The sequence below is a fragment of the Fusarium pseudograminearum genome, chromosome 4, assembly GCF_000303195.2.
Source record: "Fusarium pseudograminearum CS3096 chromosome 4, whole genome shotgun sequence".
Taxonomy (NCBI): Eukaryota; Fungi; Ascomycota; class Sordariomycetes; order Hypocreales; family Nectriaceae; genus Fusarium; species Fusarium pseudograminearum.
The window spans coordinates 7,939,759-7,957,329 of record NC_031954.1 but is presented as its reverse complement, the minus strand read 5'-3'; the positions used below and the strand labels follow the sequence as shown (position 1 = coordinate 7,957,329).

The window sequence follows — 17,571 nt, the reverse complement described above, 5'->3', positions numbered from 1 at the left end:
CGAGCGTCTGAAGAAATATTTATGCTGGTGCAGCAGGGTCTCTTCATAATTGGCAACAGTAGCTGCAAGGTAGCAAGAAAACCAGTTCATAAGATCTCCGCAACATACTAGATCCTTGTTGCGGTGTACGACTTCGGCACGGGCCGGCGGGTGGGGCAGGCTATAGTTAATTAATCCTTCCAACATTTCGCTAGTAGATGGATTCTGGCTGATCCCATTCCATCTGCTATCATACTGAAGCGATCTCAGCGCTGCGATCATGCTTATATTTGTTCGATCGGAACTCTTGGACCAACTGGCTAGTCGCCAGCAATATGGCCATTTAGGAGAACGCTGATACGAGTTCAGCTCCGCACGTGACGATACAAGGCACCAACACAAAGCCCCTCAATCGCGTCCACTTTGTGCCTTTTCCATTCTTCCACAACCACAGAACCACGCCATGGCTTCTCAAGGACCACCTACCGACCGTAGAAGCTTTCGAGTAGCCATCATATGCGCTCTACCCCGCGAGGCCGATGCCGTCAGCCTGCTGTTCGATCACTTCTGGGACAGGGAGCGCGGTCCCTACGGCCGAGCTGATGGCGACACGAATCGCTATATCACTGGACGGATCGGGGGGCACGACGTTGTTCTGGTTGTTCTTCCTAACATGGGCAGCAACAATGCAGCGGCTGCAACTGCCAGCTTACGGTCCAGCTATACTGGCCTAAACCTCGCTCTCCTCGTCGGCATCTGTAGTGGTATACCCCGCATCGCCAATTTTGATGCATATCTTGGCGACGTTATAGTCAGTAAAGTTATCGTCCAATACGACTACGGCAGGCAATATCCCGGTCACTTTTTTGTGAAGAATAATGTTGAAGACAGTCTTGGGAGAGCCAACAAGGACATAAGGAGTCTGCTTGCAGTGCTCGAAACGGAGTTTGTGAGAAAGTGGCTGAAGGATGATGCGTCGAAATATTTGAAGGATCTACAGGAAGCCGCCAAAAGGGAACGACGCCAAGCCAATTACCAATATCCCGGAACGAATGAAGACAAGCTATATCCTACAACATACACTCACAGGCATCGACAGGGGTGCAGCGTGTGTGATGATCCTAACGCCTTCTGTGAGTCAGCTTCTAAGGCTTTGTGCACCGCGACCGGATGTGATCCCGCCCATCTGACTGTCAGGGAGCGCCTGGAGGAGATTATCTCGGGTGGAAATTTTCGCCCAGGGGTGTTCATCGGTCGAATTGGGTCGGGCAACACAGTCATGAAGAGTGGAGCGGATCGGGACCAAATCGCAGCCCAACACAACCTCATCGCGTTCGAGATGGAAGGTGCAGGGGCATGGGACGAAGTTCCTTGTATCGTTGTCAAGGGGATCTGCAACTATGCAGATAGCCACAAGAACAAAGTCTGGCAAGACTTTGCCGCCGCTACTGCCGCGGCTGTGGCGAAGGCCATCCTAGGACAATATGCAGCGCATGATGGACATCAAGGTTTGATCCAGAAGAATGGTACACCGTCGTCTTCTGAAGAGGTTTCTTAGTCTAATGCGTGTACAGACCACTATCAAGAAAATAGCCATAGACTGACTGGTAACTGATCTGGAATCAGCAAGTTGTGCATATGGATAGAATAGGCTACTGACGATTCATTAGGTAAACCTCTTGAATCATGCTATTGCATCCCGTTCACCAAAAACAAACGTTTCACTGGTCGTACAGCCATTCTCAATGCACTGGAAGATGTTTCCTTCGGCCAGGAATAGACCCATAGGATGGCGCTTGTCGGTCTGGGTGGGGTCGGTAAGACTCAAATCGCACTGCGTTTTGCCTACCGGATCAAGGAGAAACGACCAGAGTATTCGATCTTTTGGGTGCCAGTTCTGAGCGTTGAAACTGCAGAACGTGCGTATGGGGACATGGCAAACAAGCTTGACTTACAGAAGAGTAGTGAAGAAGAGGATGTCAAGAATCTAGTCCGTCAGCACCTCAGCTCAGATAAAGCCGGCAAATGGCTCTTAATCATTGATAATGCCGATGACGAGGAGCTTATCTTTGGATCTGCTGAGAAGCCAGGTTTGGAAGAGTATCTTCCTTAGAATGAGAATGGTATCATCCTGTTGACGATACAGTCTGGGCAAGTCGCGGATGAGTTCGCTTAAGCCGACGTGATCTATATCGAGCAAATGGATCAAGAAGAAGCGATAAACCTTTTCGAAAGGTCTCTAGTTCAAAAACATTTGCTTAAGGATAAAGTAGCGACCGGTGAGCTGCTCTCATATTTGATCTTCCTCCCGCTGGCTATTACCCAAGCTGCCGCGTACCTCAATTGAAATAAAGCGCCCATACGGACATATTTAGGCTTCTTGAGAGACGCCAAGAACCAGGACATGAGAATCCTTGACAAAGAGTTCAGAGATAACACTCGATACCTAGGCTCTCAGAATGCAGTAGGAACAACATGGATTGTGTCTTTCCATCAGATCCAACAGTTAAGTCACCTTGCCGTTGACATCTTATTATTCGTATCTTGTATTGAACCAAAGGCGATTCCCCAATCCATATTACCTGATGCAAAGCCTTTCAAGTTGGAAGAAGCTATTGGCATACTTTGCAGCTACTTGTTTGTGTCTTGCAGAGAAGAAGGCGATATGTTAGATATGCACAGCCTTGCAAGCGCATACCTCAATAACCGACAGATCAAGGATGCAATTAAGATACTCAAGCATGTAATGGAAGTTCGGAAAGAGACACTGGACGAGAAGGACCATGATCGACTGGCATCAGAGCACGAACTTGCAAGAGCATACCTCAATGACCGACGGGTCAAGGATGCAATTGAGATACTCGAGCACGTAGTTGCGATCGAAGCAGAGATACTATTAGATAACGACCCCAGTCGACAGCTGTCAGTAGATCTATTGCAGGACTGCTTCAAAAGGTTAGAAGTGGCTTCTGATGACAAGGATGTCTGAGGCATCAGCTTCGAAGGCGAAAACGGAATTATCCTTTACAAACTGTTCGTTATTAATCCACCATACATACTGTAGCATCTGCGTTATATTTTTTCATTTGTAACGGCTTTCCAACCACCACTATACTTGTAATTAGTAAAAACATTACGCGCAGGCAGGGAAGGACCCGAGGTTCTATGTGTAAAAATGAGATAGGCTGAAGTCTCCATCTGTTGACATGGCTCGAATCTGATCACGCCGTCCATCAGCAAGACGAGGTAGCATGGTGCACGACGTTCAAAGAAGGATCTATACGCCCGTTCTGGATCTATTGACTACATGAGAAAAGAAGGGTGGAATTTGGACCGGCTTACCCGTAACTGCCACGTCAGCATTACTGCCTTACACTTATCCACCATCGTCCTAATGCCTCCGGCATGTACTGGCGATGGCAACTTGATGAATGTTGAACTGTTCTCCAATCTTCTCTCCAGGCTCGCCGCCAGGCATAGGCGTGTTTCTCATGTTGTCCCTGACGTATCCTGTTCCATTGGGACCACTGGTTTTGTCTGTATGGATCCAGCAGCCTGTAGCGCTCTCGCTCTGCTCTCTGGGGTAGGTATTGAGTCGATCTCGGCACCATTGGCGACCTAGTTGTATCAGCTTTCTGGTGCTGTTGTCGCCCTCTTCAGGCACTGCGATAAGCGCCGTGAGTGCATTGTCGACTACACTTTGGCGGGATTGCAGAACGCATGCAGAACTGTCGGCTCGACTTGCAGCACTGACAGGTGACGAAGGTGGATGCTCAGGTTCAGTCAGGTTCAGTCGAACATCGTTCCAGAATAGCCCGATATGAGTTCGACTTGCGGGGGGCAGAGTTAAAAGAAGTTCTTAAAGTCGCTGGGAAAGGTTGTCGACATTGGGAGTTTGTTGAGACATAATAATAGATCTCAGTTTGAGAATAAAGAGTAAGGGGAGACGTTGAAGTTAAACGGCAAAGTGCAAACTGTGTGAAGAGTGTAATTAGTAAAGAAAGAAGTCAAAGTTGAACGGTAGATGTATGACTTATTTATACCTAAGATCACTACAATATCTCGGGCTATGAATCAGAACTGTATACAAGTGATTCATATGATTCATGGGACGTAATCGACTGTACTTATGATTCACTGTGGACACGCGCACTCAGTTGATACGTGACAGTATCTGATATCTCCGTGATTCATAAGTGCAGATGAAGATATTACATGAATCATATGAATCACATGCGTATGACGTTTCTCGCTACGTAACTATTCCTGGGTAGTCCGTCTCGATGTCGAGGATACGATGTACAGCAATTCGCTATGGAATCAATTGTCATAGAGCAGGGAGGAAGAAACAATATAGCAAATTTAGCAAACAGCGACAACTTGAAAAGGTGCTGCCACTGGACATATTGCAACTGAACGGGCTGTGAAGCTGTGGACCGTCTGTTCATCGCATTGATTTCTATCTAATCTTGACTTAATAATACTTTTGTGTCTGAGCAAAATGCATACCTGCGGCAAAGTGGAAGAGTTTGGCTGCAACCACTGTACGCTCTCGCTTGGAGTACTCGACCAAACGTTCATACAGTTCAGCAAGAGGAATGATCTCTCGTTGAATGTGCTCTCCATCATCCAGTCTCTGCTCGGGCTCCTCCTCATTCTCACTCAATTGAACCTCGACCATTGCCAGTTGCATGTTGGCGTTTGTCATTCCGGGATCGGCAGCTTGTGCAGGGCTGACGCTCAAAACCTTGCAATCATAGCCAGTCTCCTCTTTGAATTCTCTGACAGCTGCTTCTTCGGCTGTTTCCTCGGCATCAATGAGCCCAGCAGGCCATTCAATCGTGTAGGCGTCCAGAGGTGGTCTGTACTGGATGACGAGCAGAGTTGAGGCGGGCTTGGATGGGTGGAGGAGGATGTTTCCCATTGCTACAGCATCAACGCCAGATTTGCCTCTTGTCTTTCGTGTTGCGACCTCCCATGTTCGCTCTTTGCCGACTTGGTCGACGTATTCGATCTTCTTGAGCGTTATCCACTTGGCTTCTTGGAGTGACAGGTCCGAGGTTTTTGTGATGACCGGTTCTTGTGTTTTGTGAGACATGGTGAAGGTCCTGCTGACAAAGGGGTGGAGGCGATGAGGTTTGAAGGTCCGAAGGAGAGACACGAGAGAAGAGGAGTTGGTGATGTTGAGAGCGGGGCAATTCATTGTGAGGGGATAGTGTGATCACAGTGCATGCACTGTCTTGCGTCATTGATGTCTCGGTCAACAATACTGCAACTCGCAGCTCCCAACTTCGAGGGCGTTGGGAGCATTTCCAAGATGGCGTCATATGGAAATACTCACTCTCGTCTTTGTTCTTGAGGAGCTTGGTATTCGTCAATGCAATTACTTCTCATCAGGGAGGTACTGGGATTCAATGTACTGTTGAGAGACTGGACATTGTACTAACTAACTGAGTTCAAGGATAAATAACATCAGAGTATAGTCTAAGTTGCGTAAGTTAGACAAAGGTTTTCGTCTCTTATGCTTTGAGCGGTCAGGTCAGTGTTCCTAATATGGTATCTGCAGCAGCAGCAACAACTTATCATGAGTGAACCTATTGAACTCTCTTCTGATCATATCGCACGACCGCTTGGCACAAAACCTCTGCTCCAATAGCGCACTCCTCAGGTGTAGAGTACTCTTCCGGATTATGGCTTACTCCTCCTTTACATGGGATGAAGATCATAGTTGTTGGACAGTGTTTGTTCGTGTACACGCTGTCATGACCAGCACCGCTCGAAATGTCTACCGCAGCATCTTTCCCGATAACAGACTCGGCAGAATCCCTCACGGCTTGAATACAATCGGGGTGAAACTTGGTTGCCGTTGAGATCGTGTCTGTTCGCCATGTGAGGGAGAGAGGAAGTGCTGGTGTTGAGCCTGCGAGTAACCCATCCACGTCTGTTCCGCTGGCCAAGAGATCGAAATCGCGACGGAGGTCCTTCTCAAGCTCTTCAACTATCTCGTTCGAGGGTGATCGTATGTCAAGACTGAAGCTGACGTGGCCGGGGATGGTGTTGGTGCTTCCAGGAGTAAGGTTGAGAATTCCCGTCGATGCAAGTGCCTTGTGCTTGGTCGCCAACCGATGTGAGTGAGTTATGAGTCTTGCAGCGAGGAGAAGAGCATCTGCTCTATCAGAGAAAGGAGTTGAACCAGTGTGTGCATCTAACCAATTAGCAAGGCCACGCTTCGTCTGGAAAAAAACACATACCTCGTCCAGTAATGTCAATAGTGAACCACTTGTAAGCCTGTACACCTTGTACAACTCCAATCTTGTTCTGCGCTCGTTCAAGAATTGGGCCTTGTTCAATATGAAGTTCGAAATGAGCACCAATTGGTGAGGATTTATAGCTGGCTGGTGTTTCACCAAGATACCCTATTCTTTCCAACTCTGACTTGACTGTTGCGTTTCCAGCAACCTCTTTCAGACTGTGCGCTCTTTCTTGGGTAATAGATTCTGCCCAGACTCCAGACGCCATCATGCTGATTGGAAACCGAGCACCCTCCTCGCTGTGTGGTCAGTATTGTTCATTCTTGGACTGACGACTTACTTGGTCCAATTCACCACACCAACTGGATACTCTGTCTCTACATCGTGCTCCTGGAGAACCTTGAGCATTTCGATACCAGCATGTACGCCCAGAATCCCATCATATCTTCCACCCGAAGGTTGGGTGTCTAGATGGCTTCCTGCTAACGTCGGTGGTCCTTCTTTGCGACCGGGACGCACTGCGAAGATGTTTCCCATGGAGTCAGTTGTCACTTTGCAACCCAGGTCCTCTGTGGTTTCTACGAACCAATCTCGGGCCTGCTTATCTGAATCTGAAAGAGCCAGACGTGACATGCCTGTATCAGTTGGTTTGCTGTTCTAGTTAGCCTGTTATTTGGTTGACGAATGCATATTGGATCACTTACTCTCCCCATTTGAGGCCAGTTCCCCATTTACAAGTGTCGTGCAAAGCCTCCATCAATCGTGATTGATCGACTTTGAGCTTCTTCAAGTCTGTAGCTGTCATATCTCGAGTTGAGATGTATCTGCGAAAGGTGAAAAGATGTCTGGGTACGCAGCCCACGTGCCGAAGTGATGTGCGAGTAGCCATTTTGTAGAACACCGATGAACCCAGTTCTTGAGGGGTAGTTTCTTTATTCTAATATTGTGCACTTGTATTTCTGCGTGATGTATTCAGAGGGAGTTGGCTATCTGAGGAGGGGATGTCAACGCCTTCTTACAACAAATGCCCCGCTTCCTGAATAGGCAATAAATACATGGATCTTCTATCCGATATGAAACTCGAGTCCAGAGTTAGATAGTTTGCGATGTGGACACAGAGCAAATAATAGCCAATGCTTTGCTTGTAAGTCTGTGCAAAACGCTTAGTTCAAGCATGATTCTAGACGGACTAATCAACCGCAGTCCTCCTCAAACGTCCATGTGAGGAACCAGAGCTGATGTAACCTCGTCGCCAGGAGCTAAAGAACTGCCCAAAGTTGGTTGAGACCTCACGACTTTTCCGTTGCTCAACAATATCCCAGTGACTCATGAATCTCGGCATCAAACATCAAGTTGAGCTCTATGGACCGATTGCCAGCGTTTGGTACTTGGTGAGAGACTCCCGGCCCAGTATACGATGCCATTCTGACAGTACTTGCCGAGACTCACGACCAGGAATCTTACTCGGGCGGAGTATCAAGGAAATACAAGGCAATGTTCAGCGCCAAGGACCCCAGGTATAGGTACGTGGTTGGTATCAGAAAGCTTCACAATGCACCTCCATGTCGTGCTGTGTCGAGTCAATTATCTCAAGCTATGCTCTATCCAGCACTGCGAGTTCTTACTTAAAGAAGCGACTTCTTTTACCTATCCCGTCATTAAGCTGCCACTGCTCTGTTTTTGAATGAGCGGCGTGGTACAATCATACAAACACAAGATGCTTGTACGTCTCATCCACATATTCCAATCCAATATGGATCAAGGCATTGACTTAAACACACTGTTGCAATTGTGATATCCTGCCTGTGGACCTATCGACTGCACAACATGCCATACTAAAGCCCGGTTTGTAACAGAAACCTCAGCCTCGAAGCTGCAAGCTGTAAGCTGTAAACATAAATAACCTAAGAGGTCTAGTCTAAATAGCTTAAACTGGCCTGCTTATTTCGTCTCTTATGCTTTCAGAGTCTCAATTGTCATGTACCCCAAGTCCAGGCAGGCTAAGTAAATTGCTGTTTTGTACAATCAACAGAAACTATAATGATGATCATGATACATAAAAGAAAAGACCAGGATACATGCTGTGCCGACTACAAACGACTATGATTGACAGATGATCAACGACTTCATAGTTCAATTGCACCCCATCCAGTGCCAGCACGCGCAGCAAACAGTGACAGGTTCATTCATGCCTGTTCTAAGCCACGGCCACAACGCCAACCCATGCAACGCCAGAGACTGAATCACCTTTTTCCTCTGCCACCTCCTGGCATACCGGGCATTCCAGGCATACCCCCACCGCCGCCCATACCCATCTGTCGCATCATGGCTTGCATATCCATGCCGCCAGGCATACCGGGCATGCCACCACCTCCTCCTCCACCAAGCATCTTCATCAAGCTTCCCATATCAGGCATACCTCCGGCACCGCCTGCGCCTCCCATACTCTGTAGTCTCTTTTGCATGGCTGCTAATTGTTGTGCCTTGTTACCACCACCCATGGCTTGCTGCGCTCTCTGCATGTTCTTCATGTTGCCACCCATCTTCTTGGCCATGCCAGCCATCATTCGCTGTTGGGTGAGGAGATCTTCGACTTCTCGTACTGATGTACCCGAGCCGCGAGCAATTCGTGTCATTCGAGTCGGTTGGTCGATGAGAATCTTGCCATCGGAGTCGAGTTCCTTGTCGGTCATGGAATCGCAGATGTAGATCATTCGCTTGAGTTTAGCACCGCCTTCCTCGTCGTCCATACCCTGCATCATGTTGCTCATGCCAGGAATCATACCAGCCATCTTTGACAGAGGACCCATCTTCATGATGTTGGAAAGCTGGTCCCTCAAGTCGCGGACTGTGAAGATACCCTCCTGGATATGCTTGATGGTGTCTTTTTGGTTGAGGTTGAGACTTTGAACGTGCTCCATCAATCCAGCCATGTCGCCCATGCCAAGCAGCTTTTGCACGAATTGTTGAGGAGCAAACTTTTCGAAATCCAGCATGTGTTCACCAGTTCCGATAAACACGATGGGAGTGTGCGTGGCTGCAACAGCAGAAATGGCACCACCTCCGTGTGCGTGACCGTCTGTCTTGGTGATGATGATGGCTCCGAAATCAGCAGCTTCCTTGAACGCCTTCGCTTGTGACTCGGCTTGTTGACCGATCGATGCGTCGAGAACCATGATCGTTTCGTCGGGCTTGATGGCTTCTTGAATGTCCACCATCTCCTGGAACAGAGCAGACTCTTGACGATGGCGACCTGACGTGTCGACAATGATGACTTCGAATCTCTCCTTCTTGAATTGGTCGACACCAGCGCGGGCGACTTCGGCGGGATCGGTCTCGGTGAGGGAACCATAGTACGGAATCTTGGCCTTGGTGGCGTTCTGCTTCAGCTGATCAAAAGCACCGGCTCGGAAGGTATCGGCACAGACCAAACAAGCCTTGAAGCCTCTCGACTGGTAGTGTCGCGCGAGCTTTGTACAGGTCGTTGTCTTTCCGGCACCCTGGAGACCGACAAACATGATGACATTGCTCTTGCCCTTCTTTGGTCGGAACGGTTCGGCGTGGGGATCGACGAGTTTGACGAGTTCATCGAAGACGGCTTTTTGGATCAGGCGCTTCTTGTTCACGGCGGGGGGGAGTTCTTTGAAGTTGACTGTCGTTTTGATGGACTTTCGCAATTGGCCGACGAGTTTCACGTTGACGTCTGCTTCGAGGAGAGCGGCGCAGATCTCCTTGAGCATGCCATCAAAGGCCTGGACAGGTAGTCAGTTAGCAGAGTGGCGAATTGAGAGCGGCGGGCGTACCTTTTCATCGAGGTTTTGCTCTCGCGTGAGGTTTGTGACCGCCGCGTTGATGCGACGGCCGAGATCTTGAAGGACCATGGCGTTTAATTAATTGCGACTTGAATGTCGCGGGGTATCTGATGATGGAGGATTGAGTGTGGCCACGATCAAGATGTGGAGGTGGGGTTCGGGGTAGAGTTTATCCGACAAGGTGCCGAGATAACGATAACGGGAGTAATTGCCTTGCAGGGTAATTGTAGCCTGCGAGATGTGCATATAAGAACATCAAGAGACACAACAACTCCAATACCACGTATATATTTATTTGCAGATCAATTGAAATCATGGGTCGGCACAACTTACAGTATCCCAAAGACTCCATCAATACCATCAAACGGTACAAAGTCCACGGTGTTTATGATCTCGAAACTATCCATACCATCGTCAATACATGTCCAGTCCTTCATGTCTCATTCAATTCACCATCTCAACCATTCCCAGTCGTTCTTCCCATGATAGGACAACTGGGATCGTTCGAGCGCCCAAGTTCTGATCTGGGCGATCCCTTGGAACTTTACCTACATGGCTATGTGTCTTCAAGGATAATGAACCTCGCTCAATCCTCAACAGTCGATGGAGAAGAGGTCCAAGGAATGCCAGTCTGTGTCGCAGCATCTCACGTCGACGGACTTGTCTTGACTCTAGCAACCTTTTCGCACAACTACAACTATCGCTCTGCAATGCTCTTCGGATACGCAACCACTGTGAAGTCAGACGAGGAAAAGCTATACGCTATGGAACTAATCTCCAACAGTGTGGTGACTGATCGATGGAGACATACCCGTCAACCCCCTCTGGCGTCAGAGATGCAAAGCACCAACATCTTGAAAGTCAAAATTGTCTCGGCAAGTGCCAAGATCAGTGCGGGTTCGACCACGGATGACAAAAGTGACATGGAAAACAATGAACTGGTGACTTCGACATGGACAGGAGTGCTGCCTGTGTATCAATTAATCGGGGATCCTATTCCAGGACCATACAACACAGCCCAAGTTCCTGATCATATCAACAACTTTGTGGCGGATACAAACGATGAACGAAAGCAAAGATCTTTGAGGGCGGCAGAGGGTGAAAGACGGGCATCATAGATTGATATCATGGCAGAGCTCTATATATCCTTCACTCCGCAGCACCTTTGGGTTCAATATCACCAACCAGTTGTCTAGTTACATTGTTGTGAACCCCTCCAAAATGTGCCCGGAATCCTTGTCCATCATGAGCATGTAGCTTTCACTTGTTTTACGAGCTCCAAATTTGTAAAGCTACTGAAAAGATGGTAAAGCGAAAGCTTTGGCAGAAGAGTATCATAAAGAAAAGCAGCTGGCTGAACCATGCAACAAACACAAAGGGATCCGAAGGGAGCAACGAGTGTCGCTTCTTTTCAGCTGCCTTCCGCAAGCCACAAGATGGCCCGTACCAGAGAATGTTGCTCAATGGGAAGTTCAAGGCTGATTTAAACTTCCTTGCTCTCTTTCAGTTCAGAGAAATTGTCGTGTGGCAATGGACACACAAGGGATACATATAACAGAAAGAATAGCATTCTGATATATCCTCCGTCTCCCTCAAAGCTTAATAACTTTATTCTTTCTGGAAACTGTTGGTTAATGGAATGAGTTAGATATCAATCCTAAGCAGGGAGAGACATAAATGGAATTCGTCAAGGGTGAATTGGTCCGTCTTCTCAGTGGCGCTCCAATGTCTTAGGCCAAAGAAACTGATATTTGTTGCCAACGACATTCCATCCCTTTTCAATAACAATGTAGATCATATATATGCTTATTGTTTTTAACCCCTTGCTTTCCCAACCGTCTTCCGGTTTCTAGCCAAAAAAAATTTAACCTCGTCAAACTCAACCTTCCGAACCACAGCATCTTGAGGGCATCCAGATCCCTCTTTTCGTCGACCATTCTCAAGGCTCCAACAGTCCGCTGAAGTTCTGAAGCTGTCCATGACTTACGGTCGTCATCATGGGCTACCTGTATCTGCGTCGAGGTAGCAGGCAGAGGGTGGTCCTACTGGTCATCGGCATTCTGGTATCATTCGGGCTGGTAATGCACACTTGGCCATTTTATTCCTCATCGACTAGGTTCAAGTGAGCGAGGCCTCTCAACTTCAACATGCCAGCGAATCAGTTGTAGCTCACCAGTGTTTAGATCGTCCTTTTCGACTTTGCCAATAGAGCGGGCGGGAAATACATCGGGGCTAATGCATCATCTATGGGAGCCTTTTCTTCACGACATCAATGCTACTCACTTTGTCACGAGAGAAGGTTACCAGTACACGATCAAAGAGAGCAATCATCGCTGGAGGGAGCCTTTGAAGAAGAAGTTGCTCATTCTGGACGTGGACACTCGGCTTGACACAGGCGCTGGCACCCTCTTGAACAAATCACCATTAAACCCCAGCGAACTGACAGGGAGGTCGGGTGGGATGATGAACCACTATCTCTACGGTACATTATTTTCTCCTCTCTCTTTTCTTTTCTTGACTTGAAATATTCTTCTGACATCTCCTCTCGCCAGCTATGATCCACGGTTATGACTATCAGTTCATTCGAGCTCCCGACTATTACAAACGACATGGAACATGGGTAAAGGTCCCTATGATCAAGCAGGCACTTGGGACTTATGAAACTGTTGTGTTTCTCGATGCGGATGCTGTCTTTGTGTATCCTGAGATTCCCTTTGAATGGTTGATGAGTCTGTGGAACATTACGGATGAGACCCTAGTCGCCATGTCCAACGACCCAGATAGTCCGAGAAATCGTGATGGAAAAGGTTTGGTGATGATGAACACAGGCTTCATCATTGCTCGACAAAGCACCCGAACCCTGAGCCTCTTCCACGATTGGAATCAGTGCCCGACAGAGACGAAATATGAAGGTTGCAAAAGGTGGATGAAGGATTGGGCACACGAGCAAGCAGCCTTCTCCAATCATGTCCGCTACGACTATTCAACAGATGACGTACGCACGATTCCACGCAAGGATGGAAATGGAGGCGACGGGGTTTTTATTCGTCATAATTGGTTTCATAAGGATTCTCCTGCGAAAGATTTGCGTCAGCTACTTCTTGATATACTGGTAAAAAGGATACAGGCAGGTTTTCATCATGACTTGGATAATTTTCTAGACGCAAGTCATTATACTCATCGGTTTAATAAACTCGATAGCATGTAGAGATTAATGTATATTGGATAAAGCTCAAGCGAAGTCGTGGTTTCAATTGGACCTATTTGTTGTCCTTCGAGGTGTATATCACAAGGTCCAATATTGTATACTGATCTCATTATGCACAGTCCCTTTCTTGCCAAGAACGGTTCAACGCTCGAATCGCCACATTCCCTGAAATTCGGAACTATTTAGATCTTCAGTATGTCACCCATCTACCGTCAATAGCCAGTCGGAGCGCCACAAGATCAACGACGCTCAAATCCGCCTCGTCTGGTCAGTCCGAGTCATTGTCGCCACATGGAAGCCCATCTAAACCCTTGCTGAAATGCAACAAAGTTCAGCGCCAATCGCTAGCGTCGTTGATCTCAAACGGTAGATCCAACCAAGTCCGTGGCCCAAAAGCTTAGCCTTTTCTTTTAAACGTCGCCCTTGGCTCTATTTCTGTAGATATTTCTCCAATTCTACGCAATGCTTGACCTTGTTTCCATGTCATGTGGAATGCAACAGGTCCCGACTCGAATCGAAATGCTCCTCCAGGGGTTGTCCCTGACTACAACCACCCTGAGGATGTATACTGGACGCTCAATATCGTTTTGGCAGTGATCTGTGTATTTTTTACCACGGCTTTCTTTCTCGTACGAGTTTTTGTCAAGCGTACAATTAATCGCAATATAGGGGTTGAAGATTGTATGTACAAAATCTGTGTGAAGACTGAACATTAAGCTGACAGTCAGTCATAGGGACATGTATAGCAGCATTTGTATGACAGCCCTCTGCTAATGCCAGTCCTTACTAACTTGATAGGTTTGTGTAATTATGTATTGTACAACGGTCTTGATGAGTACGTGCGTCTTTCTCAATCTCTACTCTTCTAACAAGATAGTGGCCCGATATGGAGCAGGTTACCATGCTTGGGAGATACGCAAACCGGAATACTACAATTGGCTCAAGGTATGCAAGTTTCTTTGACCTCAACAGCTCATCTAACAATTCAGTGGTTCTACGCCAGCACCGTTGTGTATATCCCCGCCTCCTTCTTCACCAAAGCGACCATCCTCCTCCTCATGGCACGAGTCTTTGCTGTCGAACCCCGAGTCTCCAAGGGAATTCGAATATTCATCTGGGCATTACTGGTTGCATACGTCCCAATCCAAATATTGCGAATCGTCAATTGTTATCCTATCCGAACATATTGGGATCCCAAAGTCCACAACGCCCATTGCCTCAACCAACGAAAGATATTCTTTTCGGATTTGTCGCTATCAATCGTTACCGATCTCATCATTCTTCTTGCGCCGATACCGTTGACATGTCGACTTAATTTGTCTGTCGGGAAGAGGATCAAGATTGTGTTGCTTCTGGGAGCTGGAGGGATTGCGACGGCTCTCACACTCTTTCGAGTGGTTAAAGCCGTTGACTTTCTTAACTCTGACGACATCACAGTGGATTATACTCCAATTGCCATTCTAACGTATGTTTCAATCTGGCGTGTCTTGTTTTTGTCTAACGTAGGTATCTAGGAATCTTGAAATAACTATTGGTTTCGTTTGCGCCTGCTTACCTTCACTCAATATGGTGATTGAGCATCATATTCGAAGACGAAGACGACAACGAGAAACCCAAACCGACCGCCGCGACCGATCACGAGCCTCCATGATTAAAAGACATTTCAGGTGGATGAGTTCCACCACACATGCATCTCCACCACCATCTCGACCTCCAAACAGAGCTTCAGGTGGAATGATTGACCTGGACGTGGAAATGGCCATGTTGACAGGTCAACCTGTACGGTTACGGTCAGAGAGATTGAGTAGCACCGAGTCTATTGGACTTCGGCCACTTGGTCATCGACTTAATTCAGGAGATGGAAGACGAGAGGGATGGTTATCCCAAGGTCAGGACGATCAAGACGAGTTGCATGATAGTAAGTTTATCATGAAAATGGTGCAAGATTCGAGAGCCAGGGCCGAAGAAGGGGCGAAAGAATCTTGGTGTCCAGTCTGGGATGGGCCTAGAGATCCTTTGGCCAGTCATGGGAGTTGGAAGTATAGCATACGGACGCATTAGCGGAGTTTTGCTTGAAGTTATATGGGAAACACACAATAGACTTGTATTAATATATCGGTAGACCTCTGGGCTACCATGTTTGACTTGGTCGATGTGTTGGCCATCAAATTTGCAGTGTCGTTGGTTAAACTTGCCTCTACTAAACAGAATACTCATGAGGCGATTCTGGGAATGTCTGTCTCCAAATGCCTCTAGGCAGCCTTTATTCCCTTGATGCCTAAGGTTCCTTCTTCTCTGTCAATTCACATGATGTTGGTGTGGTGCCTTCTTGATCTCTCGTGCCTTCCATTTTTATGCGCGCTCTCTCTTTCCACCTCGACTCACTCTGGCACAACCTTTCCTCCTTCAACTTCTCCAACTCTTCAGCATCTCCCAACACATTCACTCCTCTCCGTCTTCATTTCTATCATCATTCTTTTATACCTCCAAGCCGATCATGGTTTCATCATCAACCATTTCATTTACCGATCCCCCGGGTTTCCCTCCCCAGACACGGCCAGCTGATACGCGCACTACTTTCGAAAAGGTTGGGAAATGGATGTTTGAAGACAAAGATGACTCCTCTTCCAAATTCACAGCTGAGGCTTGTTGCTGTCCATGCGTCGCCTACGGCCGTACCAGAATGCGTTTGAGTGAAGCTGTCAACAGACGCAACGGCATCTACGAGACTCGGGAGAAACACTAGAAGTCTCCAATCTATCCCATCTTCTCGAGTCAGTGTTGTCTGTTTGCTTCCTTTTGCCTTCCTCGTAAGTATCCTGCGTCTTTATTGAGGTTGTTCTGACAGTCTAGTGTACGGTGGTCTCATCACCGATCTTCGAGGAGATGTTCGACAATTCTACGGCATCGACGGAAATGACAACCGAGACTGTTTTGCAGGGTGTTGCAAGCCTTGCTGCACTCTCATCCGGGTCGAGAACGAAATCATAGGGCGAGAAAAGTGCCGAAAGCCCAGCGACTCCAGTGGGTACACTTCTCAACCTCCAATGAGTTCATCGTCAAGTTCTTCAAGTTCAGCTTCGATAGTCTGCATCGAGTCACCATGTTCCGATTCAGAGAGTGACGAGTGCCTTCCATGCATCCCTGAGGACCAATCTGAGAAATGTCCCTCAACTCGGAACAGCCGCCGTAGCAGCAAGAATCGGCAGCGCTCGATTGCCCTGGATCCTGTTGCACCAACCGATGCGACGCTTGTTCACGACCACGACCTTGATAAAGACCCAATGGGACCGACACCCCATCTTCACGATCACGACCTTGGCCAAGACCCAAAGGGACCGGCCCTTCATCTTCACGGGAACCACAGGTTGAGCAAAGACGTGACCACTACTGCATCCTATCCACCCTCAATTCACCAACTTCGAACCGATACCAAGGCATCGGCCAGTCCACCTGCAATTCTCCGACACGATCTTTTCGACGACGCTACGACATCTACTAGTCAGCACAGCAAACATGACCTTGGTTTCGATCAAGTCAATACCTATCGAGCCAGTCCAGAACATCAAATCCATCAGGATGAGATAGTCCCAGGAGCGTTCCCTTCATCGTCCCACGATTTGGGCCAAGACCTAGCCAGCGACCAGGCCAGATCAGCTCACCCACATGGGCTTGGAGAGGATGATGAAGTTACAAGGAGGCCAACGAACCATGGTCTACACCATCTTCACGAGGATAAATGATTGGGCCAAAGGTTGACCAGCAGGTAAAGGGCAGGCAGGGTATCACTATGAAACACCTCAGACACCGCAGCATTGTTAGTACTTGATAAGCAACTAATAGAGATATTTGGTTATATTTCTGCGGTCTTGATTTGTGACGTGATGTGCAGGCCACCAGGTATTCTGCGGCCTTGGTTAATTATAGCTAACGCAGGTCGGCAATATTTGTTGAGAGGCCAGAAGGTCACACTGAGTTGGCATTGAGGCAATTCTGCAGGTGGTGCAGTGCGACCTGTAGGAGGGCTGGTCAGAGCCAGGCGTCAAGGTATGGTAAACCTCTACTAATGGACGTCTGTCAAATGGCGATACCGACGATCATGTCTCATTCCCAGCCTCCAGGTTGCAGGTTATTGCATCAGTTAGAGCGGCGTTGCACTTACAAGTATCATCGGGAGGGGTTACAACACGGACACGACGCGAGGTCGCGGATGGCCTGACCTTTAATAGAAACAATCGATCCGATAGTTACACTTTTGCAGGGGTCTTGTTGAGTGGAGTTGGATGATCTGGTTGGCGATCAACTATTTCCAGGGATCAGA

General features: G+C 47.9%; 7 protein-coding genes across 7 annotated transcripts; 4 read left to right on the top strand and 3 right to left on the bottom strand.

The window, feature by feature from the left end:
• Positions 1 to 442: 442 nt before the first annotated feature.
• Positions 443 to 1,537, top strand: FPSE_07143 (uncharacterized protein; the record flags this gene model as incomplete). The annotated part of the gene is made up of 1 exon (XM_009260261.1): positions 443 to 1,537. The coding sequence occupies one exon, from the start codon at positions 443 to 445 to the stop codon at positions 1,535 to 1,537; it is 1,095 nt and encodes a 364-aa protein (XP_009258536.1).
• A 231-nt stretch (positions 1,538 to 1,768) lies between these two features.
• On the top strand, positions 1,769 to 2,092 carry FPSE_07142 (uncharacterized protein; the record flags this gene model as incomplete). Its single annotated transcript, XM_009260260.1, has 1 exon — positions 1,769 to 2,092. The coding sequence occupies one exon, from the start codon at positions 1,769 to 1,771 to the stop codon at positions 2,090 to 2,092; it is 324 nt and encodes a 107-aa protein (XP_009258535.1).
• Positions 2,093 to 3,370: 1,278 nt separating this feature from the next.
• FPSE_07141 (uncharacterized protein) lies at positions 3,371 to 5,077 on the bottom strand (the record flags this gene model as incomplete). The annotated part of the gene is made up of 2 exons (XM_009260259.1): positions 3,371 to 3,597; positions 4,489 to 5,077. 2 exons carry the CDS (start codon positions 5,075 to 5,077, stop codon positions 3,371 to 3,373), a joined length of 816 nt encoding a protein of 271 aa, XP_009258534.1.
• A 496-nt stretch (positions 5,078 to 5,573) lies between these two features.
• Positions 5,574 to 7,119, bottom strand: FPSE_07140 (uncharacterized protein; the record flags this gene model as incomplete). The annotated part of the gene is made up of 4 exons (XM_009260258.1): positions 5,574 to 6,184; positions 6,231 to 6,529; positions 6,571 to 6,882; positions 6,935 to 7,119. The coding sequence occupies 4 exons, from the start codon at positions 7,117 to 7,119 to the stop codon at positions 5,574 to 5,576; spliced, it is 1,407 nt and encodes a 468-aa protein (XP_009258533.1).
• Positions 7,120 to 8,473: 1,354 nt separating this feature from the next.
• Positions 8,474 to 10,111, bottom strand: FPSE_07139 (uncharacterized protein; the record flags this gene model as incomplete). Its single annotated transcript, XM_009260257.1, has 2 exons — positions 8,474 to 9,982; positions 10,034 to 10,111. 2 exons carry the CDS (start codon positions 10,109 to 10,111, stop codon positions 8,474 to 8,476), a joined length of 1,587 nt encoding a protein of 528 aa, XP_009258532.1.
• Positions 10,112 to 10,356: 245 nt separating this feature from the next.
• Positions 10,357 to 11,160, top strand: FPSE_07138 (uncharacterized protein; the record flags this gene model as incomplete). The annotated part of the gene is made up of 1 exon (XM_009260256.1): positions 10,357 to 11,160. The coding sequence occupies one exon, from the start codon at positions 10,357 to 10,359 to the stop codon at positions 11,158 to 11,160; it is 804 nt and encodes a 267-aa protein (XP_009258531.1).
• An 879-nt stretch (positions 11,161 to 12,039) lies between these two features.
• On the top strand, positions 12,040 to 16,993 carry FPSE_07137 (uncharacterized protein; the record flags this gene model as incomplete). The annotated part of the gene is made up of 11 exons (XM_009260255.1): positions 12,040 to 12,164; positions 12,226 to 12,524; positions 12,595 to 13,154; positions 13,370 to 13,517; positions 13,752 to 13,931; positions 14,049 to 14,089; positions 14,124 to 14,195; positions 14,240 to 14,715; positions 14,765 to 15,168; positions 15,373 to 15,484; positions 16,099 to 16,993. 11 exons carry the CDS (start codon positions 12,040 to 12,042, stop codon positions 16,991 to 16,993), a joined length of 3,312 nt encoding a protein of 1,103 aa, XP_009258530.1.
• Between the last annotated feature and the right edge of the window lie 578 nt (positions 16,994 to 17,571).